General features: G+C 44.8%; 1 protein-coding gene across 5 annotated transcripts in view; it reads left to right on the top strand.

Moving 5' to 3' along the window:
• CACNB4 (calcium voltage-gated channel auxiliary subunit beta 4) overlaps window positions 1-13,539 on the top strand; it is a 275,941-nt gene that overhangs the window by 125,859 nt on the left and 136,543 nt on the right. Inside the window, exons 1-2 of one of the 5 annotated variants that reach the window (XM_071216435.1) lie at window positions 9,748-10,309; window positions 12,254-12,413. The exons of 2 other annotated variants lie outside the window; for them this stretch is intronic. In XM_071216435.1, coding sequence (XP_071072536.1) covers window positions 12,408-12,413 — 6 coding nt within the window. In that variant the 5' untranslated portion in view covers window positions 9,748-10,309; window positions 12,254-12,407. Of the gene's footprint in view, window positions 1-9,747; window positions 10,310-12,253; window positions 12,414-13,539 lie in introns of those variants that run through there. 2 more of the 5 variants (XM_071216436.1, XM_058300919.1) reach the window with 2 other exon arrangements.

Genomic DNA, 13,539 nt, shown 5'->3' on the forward strand with positions numbered 1-13,539 from the left:
GAAAATAAGTAGGCTCGTTATGGCTAAGTATTCACATAACACTGTTCTGTTTTTAATGGCGTTGGGATTGGAATTTGCTAGAACTGACCGCCATCATGGTTTTTTGTGAAAGAACAATTAGAAGAAATTGCACAACCTAGTAAGGTGACCTTTTAAGAATCCACTTCCTATTTTCTGGCCTTATTTTCTGATTGTTTTGTTTCTGTTCTAATGACCCCTATATTTTAGTTTCTTTTGCTGCTGTTTATTGGTAAAGTTAAGCTGCTGCAACAAAGAGATCCCCAAATAAAGCTGCTTAAGCAAGATGAGCATGCATTTCTCTTTCAAGTAATGGTCCAGTAGAGAGCAGTCTGAGATTGCAGAGTTGCCCTGCTCTATAAGGTCATATACTGACTCAGGTTATTTTTTATTAATTCTTCATTCTCACTAGGGTAAGGTCCTTATCTGTGTGGTAGAAGTTGGTTCACAATTATCACATCTGATTGAATGGGGAAAAAAGCATGTGGCGGGTAAGCAGTATTTTTAAGGATGCGATAAGTTAGACACATTACTTTCACTCACAGTGTGTTGGCAAGATCATGTGGCCACATCTAGCTGCAAGGGAGGCTGGGAAATGTTATTTTTTCATTGGAAAGCCATGTGCTTAGGGGATGGAATGGGATTTTTTGCTAGAATGATAGAATTGTAGAAAGGCTATTAGGGACTTTAGTCGTCTCGGTTGCATTGAATAATAGAGAAGTTAAAGCCAGCCATGTGCATCAAAACCACAGTCCCCTCCATACTTCCAGCCGAGTTGCAGAAACTAAAAACTGTCAACCTGAAGACTAAGACCAGTCCACTGCCTGAGATAATCCTATTCCACTTGGACAGTATTTTATAAACTCCACTTGTATGAGGGGTCTGGAATGACTCTTAGTACTTGAAGCTCAGTATTTGGTAGTCAGCCATATATATTTTCCTACTCCCCTGTTGAGGTTCTAGCATGCCTAGTGCCAAAGGCTGCAGGGAATATGGTAGAATTTGAGACATGAATGCCTCAATGCCACCTTGTATTGTGGAGGTTACTTATATCAATATGAGGTTATTCATATTTTTTTCAATGTATTTGTTGAACTTCTATGTATGACCCAGTAGTATAATAGGTACTGGGTCAAGATAAATAAGACATAAATGCCTGCTTTTGAGGGGTATGTAATCTGGCACTCTTTTCCAAAGGGAAATAGATGTTTCTCCAGAAATACATTCTGAGGCCACAAAATTTTGGGAAACATCCCAGGACCCTAATATTACCATCATCCATCCATCAGTATTCTTTCATTCAAGAGATTCTATGCAAGAAAAGCCCCTGCTACTGCCACAAGTCCTGCTTAGACCTGAGCCACTGACACCCCTTTTCATTTTGTGATTTATTTTCTAACTCTACAGCAGCCCTAAAATTGACCTCAAAGATTCCTGGCTCATTCTTTTCTCTGATAAGGGACTCCATCTAAGGTTTCAATACACCTAGTATTAGGCTGTATAGATTGATAGAGACAGAGTCATCAGGGCTGAAATATGTAGATTTTCTTTTCATGCTGCTATTCAGAAACTGCAGCCCATATTTATGGAGGATCTTTGATGGAATGAAGAACTGGATGTATAAAGCAGAGTGAGATATTATCCCTGCCCTTGAATTGTTTATCTTCTAATGGAGGAAATGGACAAATCACACTGTTATGCAGTAAGCCCACTAGTAGAGGTATGTGAGAAAAGAGTTCTGTGGGAGTATGGAATAAGGAGTGTTTAATGCCTGAGGGAGTCGGGGAAGGTCTCAGTGACATTTACATTGGCCCCTCAGAAGGAATGAGTTCACCAAGTAGGCACAGTGGAGGCATGTGCAAGGGTGGGTCTTTCCTCCATCACCAAAAACACCTTTCCATTAACACATTGTAAATTCTGTTCCCTTTGAAATAGAGAAGCTGTTAAAAGAACATCTCTATGTCACATCTAGGTTATTTAATTTGTAAGAATCAGAATCCAAGCAGAGACTACTATCTCCCAATCAGAGCATGAAGGCAATTTGGTGAGAACTCACAGGATGCTCACGTTCTGGTTTTCTCAGCTCTCAAAAATACCCTTTTTACCTTGCCAGCTTTTTTATTAGTCATTATACTGTTTTTATAGCCAAAGTGCAGAAGTAAGGCTATCATGAATTACTTATTGAAAACCGCCTATGTACAAGGCACTGTGCTGGGCAGTGAGGATGCTCTGGTGAGTAAAGAGAGACCTGCTCCCTCGTCCTGGAGAACTCACATTCCAGAGACAGATGGTGCCCGTCCATCTCACTAACGGGGAGGGCGTGATGGAGGTGTGCTGTTCTAGGCAAACGATTCAGAAGATACTAAATCTGTTGCTGGTATGGTGTGTGGTGCCTGAGAAGGCCAGGCTGGCCATAGAAGAGAGAGTGAAGGGGAGAAGGGGCTGATGAGAAACCTTGGGGCCATGCTTGATCAAGGGAAGGATTTGGGTCGTTCCTCTAAGAGCATGGGAAGCCACGGAAAAGGTTTTGAATAGGGGCCTATATGATCCGATTTTTGTTTGGAGGAGGTAACAGGTACTCACTAAACCTTTATGGATGATTATTGGGTGATTGACTGTGTCTATAAGTAAACTGTTATCAAATCAAAGGGAAAAATTCCCCCAGGAGGGAAAAACATTAATTTTACACATCTGAGTGCAAACTAGAAAATAAAACGTCGTGAACTTAACATTAAGAAAAAAAACAACTACAAAACTGTTTATTCTTTTTTAACAAATTTGGAATCATGGAACCCAACGGGCCCCACCTCAGGCACAGGGTTGGGCTGGGGTACGGGGGCTTGTTAGCCTTTAAATGCAGTGATTTGCCCAAGGTGGAGTAGTAAGTTTTTGTCTTGCTCCGGGAGTGAAACTGAGCCCTCCCTCCCCACTCCAGTTTCCCTCCCTGCTTAAGCTTTGTAGATAAAGGGATCAAATTACTAAGCTTCATCTCTGAATAGAGTTTCTCAAACTGTGAGAGCTTTGACTGCAGCCCTGCCCTTGGTTAAATTTCCATTTTAAGGATCTCCAGTGTTGGTACCACACCATCTCTCAACCTGCTTCGAGAAGGATGCATTCATGTCTTGCTGATCTTCTTGTTCCCAGCCACCAAAGTAGCACCAAACCCCAGAGGTGGTCAATAATTGAATGCTGAAACTGTTAAATTAGCACTGATAATAATATTAGCTAAATGGAGAATAGGTGACAGGGAGGCGATGAACTTGGACTAGTCTATTAGGTTTATTTTAAAGAATAGTTGGAAAATGAAGTTGCATAGTGGCCATGAAAATTTTGTTTTTTTGGAATGTTTTTGCTGGGATTTGGGCTTTTTTTTTTTTAATAGAACTGTCAGAGAACGAGAATTTTCTAAGTACTAGATCAATCACAGGAGGGATCTGTCATTTTCTGGCAAGTTGAATAGGCCAAGGGAATTTTTTACCTTTCCTACGCTCACTCTTTTATGAATTATGGAGTATTATTTTTTCCTGGAGCTGTCAAGAAGGGCTAGGAGGGGCACTTGCTCTCAAGAAGCTGGTCCATAGTCATCTTTCCTCTAGTGTCTCTAGACGTTTCTGTCTCCGCCTCTTTCTGTTCTTTCTCACTCCCCTTCTTGCCTTGGCATTAAGTAATACATTCATATGTTAGACAATTGTCATGGGATGGAGTTCTTGGCAGGATGAGGCAGTCTAGGAGTGGTGGATAGAGTAGATAAGGTCGGAAATTGAGTGAGGGAGGAGCCCAGGGCATTGGGGAAGGCCCATGGGTGAATGCTGGGACACTGAGGCACACAGGGAACGCGGAGCTTGGTGGGTGGCCTAATGTGGAGGTGTTGGGCAGAGGAGGGCCAAGTGTGCATGCCAGCTATGGCATAAGGAGTGGTCAGCCAGGCCAGAAAAAGCAGGCAGGCGCCTGAAGGAGGCAGGAAGCCAATTCTGTAGACGACAGGAAGCCAAGCTCTGCGGGCTGTGACCAGGGATCCCAGTGGGGATCAGGAGGATCAAGAGGATCTGGAGGGCCCGGCACATCAGGGTCGAGTATTAGGAGCTGCAGCCCCAGCCAAGGGGACCAGGGCTTCAGACCAGAACCTGGCTGACAGTGACCAGAAGAGCTGCTCTTAGGGCACTGAGTTTGTACCAGGCACTGTTCTTAGTACTTTCCTGTGCCAGGTTTTAAAATTTGCACAATAATGTTGGCATAATCCCCATTTTATAAATGAGGAAACGGAGGCACAGAGAGACAGAGGAGCTTGCCCAATGTTGCTCAGCTGGGACCTGGCACAGCACTAGGGAGTACCATCTATAGAGACTGCAGCATGCCTGGGGCTCATAGAGCTGCGCCATGCAGGCAGCCCTGATTCTGTACTACTTCCTTAAAAATAAAAAAGGCCAGTCTTTCCAGTCTTCCACGTGCCAGGCTCTTTCTATGTGCTTCTCATATATTAAGTCATTAAGTCTGGTACTCTTATTATCTCAATGTTACCGATGAGGCCCACAGAGAGCAAGGACGTTCCTGATTAGGGAGTGAGGTCCAAATTCAAATTTGCAGGTCTTTAGCAGAGGACTGCTAAAAGGGGACTCTGTTGTCCATTGTTTTTAGTTTGTTTTGTTCTCATTCCCTTGTTTGTCCTACTGGTACCACCTGTCTGAGGCTCGTAAGGGAGGAAGTAGTGCCAATACAAATTTCTAGAGGCAAAGAAATGTATTTGTTTTTGTAGAGCAATAGAGGTAGAAAATCTAGCACACAGTGGTCACTTAAAATTTAAACAAAAACAAAGAGAAAAATAATTTCCTAGGCTGAATTGACCAGGAAAAAGCCAATAGAGCGAAGGAGAGTTAGCCCTGGCAGAAGTCCAAACATTGTTCCATTATTTCTTCCATATCCTCGCAGAGCCCTGCTGGAGAATGCTTAACTAGGCTTAGGAAATTAAGTTCCACAGAAATCTGGGTGGAAAATTAGGTAGCAAAACCCTTTTACTTCCAAATCTATACCACTTGTCTTGATCATGGCTATCTAAACCTCACTCTCTGCTTCTCTCTCCCTCTTCTCCCTTTTCAAAACAATGGAAAAGCGAAATGCTTGTCCTTTGTGTTCCATCTACAATGCCATGGGTTTGCCACACCACACAGCCCAACGAGGGGTAAGAAAAAGGAGCTCCGTATCCCTAAGTGTGGAGCCAAGAAAAACTAAGCAAAAAACAGTGTTCCCTGGAGCAACAGAATAGAACTTTACTGATGTGTTGGGGACCATGGCATTTTCTCTAATGAATTGAGCCCAGGCGGGGTATTTGTCACATTGTGAGAATAACCTTCTCAACAAGAGTCAAGTGGAATTCATAAACAGAATCATACAGGCCATGCGTTTTTGACATGTTTTTTTAAATTTTTTTAACTTTCACATTTGATTGTAGCATGAACTATCTTGAAAGGAAGGGGTTTGAAACATGTTCAGCAGAGCAACCCCATAATCGGCTGCAGCCTTCTTGGGACTGTGTAGTTTTGGAGACTACACGTGGATAAGAGTAGGTGGGTTACTTAGAAACACCAACACAAAAGGAGCCCAAAGATTTTTGAACTGGCTCTCACTGTGGCCTCAGGTAGGAGAAGTTGCCAAGGGAAGTGGTCCTTTCCCCTTTATCCTCTTAACCCATCGCTTAGGGAGCGCTAATCCTTTAGCTGCCCTCCCCTGTTGCTGCAGTGAAGTATGACACCCCTGAAGTTTGGCTCTTGTGACTTGGGTCTGCTCGTGAATCCCCAGGCTCTTCACCCCAAACCTGGGGACTTGAGGAGATCTGAAACGGGCCCAGGAAGCTCCCAGGACCCCTCAATACTTCTCAGTGACTCTCTATTCTGAGGAACTTGGGACAGAGAGGGCCAGTCCCAAGAACTCTTAGGAGCTCTGAGCTCACTGTTGTTGGAACTCCTCAGGGTGCCCTTTGGGAAGCGCAGAACTGCATCTCTCACTGAGGTTCCTCTGGCACTCTGGGGTCTGCCCCAGTGTTGGGTTGAAAACTTGAGGTCATTTGTAGGTCAGAGGCTCATTCTGTGCAGCCCCAAACCCTAGGTGCAGACTTTTCAGATTTTCAGTTGTCAGCTTGTGAGTCACTAAATGACCTGCCATTAGACCATTTAGAAGGGAAAGAATGAGAAAGAATGGAATTCTCCCCACCAAAGTGAGCCACTCTCTATTTTGCCAAATTCCTCTTGAGAACTGGACCCTTGCTCCTCCTCTCTTATCTTGAAAACTCTATCAAGAAGAGAGTTGGGGTGGGTTGGGGAAAAATACACCAAATACAAGATAGGTACTATAGTTAGTAGTAATATTTTGAGGATGCTCTTACATAGTTTGTAGTTTCACAACAGTGCAAGGTGTTTGTGGAGGGGTGATGTATGGGAGTCCTGTATGATGATATGTGTGTTTGTTTCGTAAGTTCACAACCTTTACTATACACTTATTGTTTATACATGTTCATGTATGAATGATAAACTTCAATCAAAATATGTATTAAAAAAAAGAAGGGATTTGGAAGGAATATTCAAGATAGAGCATGACGGCCTTCAGGCAAGCAGTTTAACCTTTCTGGGTCTTAAAATGAGAACCAGTGAGGTCTGAGGTTCTCCACCTCTAACAGTTTGTGATTTGGCATTCAGCATTTTTCTTACTTCCTGGGGAGCAGGCAGAGTCAGCTGCCTCTGCTTCCAGTCCATTCTCGGTCCTTGAAGTGTTGTGAGTAGGGTTGCGAGGAGTACCACAGGTTTGATCCAATGCCTCCCTCCTAACACGCCTCCCCAGGGCAGACTCGCTGCTGCATGCATTAGTACTTCACAGAATGAATCCCTGCTCTTCCCCTCCTCCCATGGCTCTCTTGTCTGCTTGTTGTATCTACTTGTTGTATGCTTGTCTTCTTTAGGAAACATCAGGAACCAAACCTGGGACCTCCTGTGTGGGAGGTGGGGCCCCAACTGTTTGAGCCACTTCCACTCCCCCCTGCTCTTTGAAAACTTCCTTTGGACCCTCACGTTAGCCATAGGGGGCACTCTGAGGCATCTAAAGGAGGAGAGAACGTGAGCCCATGTTCAGTTTTCCCTTCAGGGAACAGTTTCTCTCACCTTGGTGATTTATAGAAGTAGACTGCTTTCTTTTCTCCCCTAATTTAGGTCCCTATTTTCAGATACTCAGCGAACATCTATACTCTCTATTGAAGTGGTAAAGTAAAGAAATGACCTGGAAAATGTAGGAAGAAAAAAGACTCTTTTTTCTAAATTTTCTGGAAATTCTGGCTACAATATCTTAAGGCTCTAGTTACAGAGTTAATTAAAATAACAGCATCCAATACATGCATTGGCTTACAGATCATTTGGCCCAGTCCTCTTGATTTATGGAGTGGGAAACTGGGGTTCAGCTTGGGAAGTGACTTGCCCCAGGACCCACCGTGGCCAGCAAGTAGAGTTGGTGCCAGTTTCTTTCTATGGAATCCTGTCAATTGTGTCCATCCTCATCTGCTGATCTCCCTCTTTGTAGACACTGCCTGAGAGCTGGCATCCTGTGTGAACCCTACAATTTTGGGATTCTGAAGATCAGCTAAGTCCCTGGCTGGATTAGTCAGGGTTCTCCAGGGAAACAGAATCACTAGGACATATCTGTCAATAGTATGCAATTTTATCAGTCTCTCATGTGACTGTGGGGATACACAAGTCCAGATTTTGCAGGCAGGCTGCAAACCGGGGGCTCTGGTGGAAGTCCATTGAAGGCTCTCTTTTTTTTTTTTAAAGATTTATTTATTTATTTTTATTTCTCTCCCCTTCCCTCCCCACCCCGGTTGTCTGTTCTTTGTGTCTATTTGCTGCGTCTTGTTTGTCCACTTCTGTTGTTGTCAGTGGCACAGGAATCTGTTTCTTTTTGTTGCATCATCTTGTTGTGTCAGCTCTCTGTGTTTGTGGCACCATTCCTAGGCAGGCTGCACTTTCTTTCGCGCTGGGCAGGCTGCACTTCTTTCACGCTGGGCAGCTCTCCTTACGGGGTGCACTCCTTGTGCATGGGGCTCCCCTACATGGGGGGACACTCCTGCTTGGCAGGGCCCTCCTTGTGCGCATCAGCACTGCGCATGGGCCAGCTCCACACGGGTCAAGGAGGCCCAGGGTTTGAACCGTGGGCCTCCCATATGGTAGACAGATGCCCTAACCACTGGACCAAGTCCGCTTCCCCATTGAAGGTTCTTGATGAGTTTCCAGGAGATGTGGGCTGTCCAAAGACGAACTGGGAAGTTCTCTCTGAATGATGAAATCACTTCCTCTCTTAAGACATTCAACTGATGGGATAAAGCATCACTCATTTCTGATGGCAATCTCCCTGACTGATAAAGACGTAATCTGCCATCTTTGCAATAAACTCATTGATGACTAAAGTCCATAAATGTACTTACATTACAGTTAGCTATGTGCTTGCCTGACCAAACAACTGGGCACAGTTACCTGACCGAGTTGACACATTTGCCTGATCATCACACTGGCCTTCTTATATTTAGAAGTGTCTAAGCCCTGGTGCTGCGCCCAAGGTGTGTGTGTGATGCGAGAGGGTAAGGCGTCAGCAGACCTGAAAGAACTGCTCTGCTCAGCAGTTGGAGCTGTTGTGTTGCTTTCTGTGATTCAGGTTTGTTCCTTTAAGAGTTAGGCTTTTCAGAGATACTGGCTAGAAGCATAGGCCTCATTTCCTAGGTTCAGGGCCAGCCCACTGCTCCTGTGCTGAGTTCCCAAGAACTGCAGCCAATGCTTCTGGCTGACAAAGCATGGGTGTCATTGATGAGTGTTTATGTTGCACTTTAGACGTGCAAAGTTCTTTCTCTGAGTTCTTCCTTACCTCATTTTGCAGGTGATGAATGAAAGCCTTTAGAGGTGGTGACTGATCAGAGTCATCCCACCAGATCGTGGCAAAACTGGTACTGGACTCGGAGCCTCTGGGCTTCTGGGTCATTGCTTATCCCCGTGAGTCATGCAGCTTCTCTAGCCTGCGTTCTTCACCCCTCGCCAACTCCTTTTATCCAAATTTAGCTTCCTTTAGAATAACTCCAGCACTCACTGTCCTGTTTCATCGTTGCAAGTCAGAACCTTCATGACTGACCTGAAAGCATCAAGCTCCACACCAGGCTACCCCAAGGTGGGGCCTGTGGGGGGCAGCCTGAGCTGTGCTGTGGTGGGGGAGTTGGGAGGGCATAGGACTCCTCTGTTTGGGGGTGGAAGAAAAGATGAATCCTGCCTTAGGAATATTAAAGGTTTATGCCTGGAGAAGGGGTTGAAGGCTTTAAGTTACAACTTTGGCTGCTGCTGGGATGAGACCAAAGAAATCAAACAAACAAGCATTACAAATGTTTGCATCTAAATAAAACTGAGTGGCTCTTGGGTTCTTTTTCAAACTTTAGAAGTTGGGTCGCAGGGGTATTTTCTTGCCAGTGAGACTGCGTGACTTCAGTGAGACTATTTAAAACTTTTACTGTAGAAATTCCCACAAGAATGCGTCCCATCTGCTTATCCTATCCATTTCCTTCACCTTTAAAATTTTTTTAAATGACTTACTGCCCGTTTGACTTAAATCACATCTGTTAAGTACAGATATTGGATGGAGATTCGCGTACGTTTTCCTGTCTATGCACGATATTCTCTGAAAAGATCTCTCCTTGGCTTTTCCCCATCCCCCTCCGATTATGAATTTAATTAGAAGATGAGCAGTTGTGTTTAGAGTTCTCAGTAGTCTGCCTTTCCAAACGCTCCAAGCAGCCTTTTGGATATGGATAAGTGTTTATGGCAGAACTAACGATACAGGCGAAACAGGAAGCCGCTCTGAGCTGGGTCGGCTGCTCGCGTCGCCCTCGCTCTCCTCTCCGAGGGAACGCTCTTCAGCTGACTGGAGCAGGGCAGCCGAGCCAATCAGAGGCTGCTCTCCTCGCTCAGTCACCAGTCTGGGGTTGAGGAAGGGTTTTTGCTTTTTATGCTCTGTATTGGGAAAGCAGGGAAAATGCCAGGTCTGGACTGCCTCTGGGGATAACCTCACCCGGCGCGACGTGAATGAATAGCTTCTTGCCTGGTAAAGCCGCAGGAATTGATGAGGCAGGCGCAGTTCTTCCAAGGAGGCCTTTTCTACCTTTTAGCTCGAGCTGTGGTTTCTGTAGCTATTTTGTTTTCGTCTTGAAAGAGGTGCTCTGGATTATCAGCCCTCCATGTATGACAATTTGTACCTGCATGGAATTGAAGACTCAGAGGCTGTAAGTACTGTCATAGATAGCCGATTGCCTCTCCCCTCCTCTTCCCCCTCCAACCCCCCCCCCCTTTTATTTCTTAGGCAACGCAGGGAACATGGAGCTGGAAGCCGGCAGCAGTCGGGTGCTTGCTGACTACCGTGTAAATCTTCTGTGTAGACTTTATAGTTACCTGGAATAATTCTTTATTACATAATTTCTTGCCAAGCAACAAGGAAATTAGGGTGATAGCAAAGACATCTAAGAGTGTAGGCTGTTCTGATTTATATGTTGCTGGGTCCACATTTGGCCTCCCAAGGCGTAACTGCTCCTTGTAGATGGGTTTAAACTATGCAGAAAGTGCCTATGTTTTCCAATAGTACGACTCATAGGAAAGGCTCATTCATTATATAATACACACTGTTTATTGATTGAGCTGCATGAATGGAACTTCCTAAGCTAGAGCTGTATTATGTGCTTTCTGGCCAAACAAGTGGTGCGCACGACGTACTGCTTCTTTGTTAAGGAAATTAGATGCAAAGGTTGGGGTAATACAACACCCCAGTGCCCATGGCAGAGGCGTGAGTAGTGCTCCTGTACTCTGCCCTGGAAGACTGAAGTAGCTCACGTGTGTTTTGGCTTAGAAAATTGAACTCCTTTCCCCCTATAGGTCAGGCTCAAGCAATTTCTTAAAATCAGGATGAAAATGGATTTCTAAAATCCCTGAAATCATGCCCTCAAAGACCAGCTCTGACTATAGGGTAAAGCTGATTCCTGGATCTTTTTACTATTGCTGATGGCAGTTCCTGATTTTTCATCAATTACTTAGAAACACTGCAAGGTAGAATGACTGGGAACAGATAATGGGACGTGCTGTGAGAAGTCTGAATTTTATGAGTGCTGTGCCATACATATAGCTACATTCAAAATAGGAGTGTGTTATATAAGGTTCTCTAGCTAAACCGCCAAATAAACAGATTATAACAAAAAGCTATGGTATACGTCAATGCAGACGTGTGAATCAAATGCCGTACTCTCCGTGAAAGATAGAAATCCTCAATTCTGATAAGGCATTCCATTTTTCCTTCCTGTCTGTGTGTTAGTCAGCTCTAACTCTGTCTGCAAAGTCTCTCTGCATGTTGCCCAATGTGCTCATAAATTGTCAGACTGTCTGTGTATTTCAAGGGAACGTAGTCTGAAGCATTGAGGATTGAAATAGAAGAGGTTCACATTTGCAAATGGGGAGGGGGTGGGGGTGGGAAATGCAAGTAGAGGAGTTCAGCAGACCAGCTTCTCCTGCTGGTTCTTCAGGAGGCCCATTACTTCTTTTACCTCTTCTCTCCACACTCAGTTACGAAACATGTGATGCCTTATGGAATTGTAAGTCTCATTTCGGCCATTGGTTTTAAACTTGGGCCATGTAGTGCACATAAGTGGATGGGAGTTATTTCAGAAATGCCTTTAGAAACCGGCTACTGTTAACAGAGTTGGCTAGGAACTAATGTCTCCAGCTCCTTGTTCTCCAGAACTGTGTATGTTTCCGATGCACTGGTTCAGAAGGGGAACCATTATAAGTATGAAAACATTTTTTTCTCCCCTTTTGGTCCAGCCTCATAGGACAGCTGAGTTTTTCTGTAGGGTGGGAAACAGAGTGCAGTGGCTTGACTCAGTGGCGGTAGTCAGTGGTGGGTAGTGCTAGGTACTGCAGCGCTGTTCTGGTGACTCAGTGGCGGTCACAGCCTGGGATCCTCTGGGTTGTGCACATCTGCCGAGGAGAATGCACATCTGCCGAGGAGAAGGTGACGGACCCGAGCAATGGAGAAAGGCGTCTGGCCAATCCACAGTGGAAAGCACGGGAGGCTTCAGACGGGGGGGGATGGAAACCTTGTCACCTAAATCGGAGGGGAAGGCAGAGATGTTCGGAGGGGGGAACTGACTGAATGCTCATTTGAGTTTATTTGTTTTTATAAGGAAGAATAATGTGATGTGTTACCCAAGATGGTGTGAACAGAGCTTCAAGCCAATGGAGAAGACTAGGCCTAAATAGCTGACCTGGTGAAGTGAAAAATAAAGCCACACCTGGAGTCTCACATCCTCAGCAGTCATTCTCAGTGCCAATGCATTTATGGCTGTAAGTGTGGGGGGTTGCCCAGGTTGAAGCAAAGCTCTCGGAAAGAGGTCTGGTGGATAGGCCTGGAGAGGCTTTTCTCAGATGACCAGCTACAGCCCAAGAATATATAGGCACTAAAAGCTGAGAACGGCACTTCCTTTTGGGGGGGTTGGGAAGCCCTCCGCATATGTCCCACCACTCTGTGCTGTTGAAGAGATCTCTGTGGGGTGTGTGGGGCTTACCGTGTGGTAAGTGATCATGTTCAGTGTGTTCACGCAGTAAGCCTTGAATAAGATCATCTTGCCTAGGGACTGACAGCTCACTCGGAATAAGAATAAAGCGTTATTATCCACGGTTAGCACCTCACATCCCCCCTGTACATTAGACATTTTGGTACTGTGATGTGAGGAATCTTGTCCAAAGGTAGATAGTTTACTCCTGTATCCTAGACGTTAGCTTCTCACCTCTGTATTTCACATGTTGTGTATACAGAGAGGACCAAGAAACATGGGGGAATGTATCTGAGTTTGGGCATTTTAGATTTTTAGTCCTGTGAGGACTTTTGGGACAAGTCTGTTACTTCTGTTCTGGTTTCCAGGAAGGTAGTTAAGAATCAGGATCATTCAGAATTACCCGGAAGCACTAAAGATCATTCAGTGCCCCACCGTGCTGCATGGGAAGAGGGGATTTCACCCAGGATGCTCTCCCGTGTTACCTTGAAACACACGATGGCATTTCCCCTCCCAGATGAGTATAAGGCTAGACCAGGCCAATTACAGTGGGCCATGCACACAGACTCCAGCCATCTTCTGTCTTAAGGTTGACCCATTCTATATTGTACACACTGTGTCTTAATGTAGGTTCTGATGGCCGAGGTGTTTTTCACCAACAGAGCCCTTAAGGTCCATTATGTATTTTCACCTGATTCATAGTAGATCTAAATATATCTTTTCCTTGGTATAGATGTATATTATGAATGGGTTTATTGTGCATTCTGACATTTGTGGAATTGTTCTAGGAATAGCTTTTAAAAAATATTCAGCATGTTTATTTCACAAACAATGCAAGGAATAGTCTTAAAGGGGTAAAGGAAAGGAGTAGATAAACCAAAAAAGTTACCTAAAATCCACCACTCAGACATACTAGC

This window comes from Dasypus novemcinctus, chromosome 7 (genome assembly GCF_030445035.2).
Source record: "Dasypus novemcinctus isolate mDasNov1 chromosome 7, mDasNov1.1.hap2, whole genome shotgun sequence".
Taxonomy (NCBI): domain Eukaryota; kingdom Metazoa; phylum Chordata; class Mammalia; order Cingulata; family Dasypodidae; genus Dasypus; species Dasypus novemcinctus.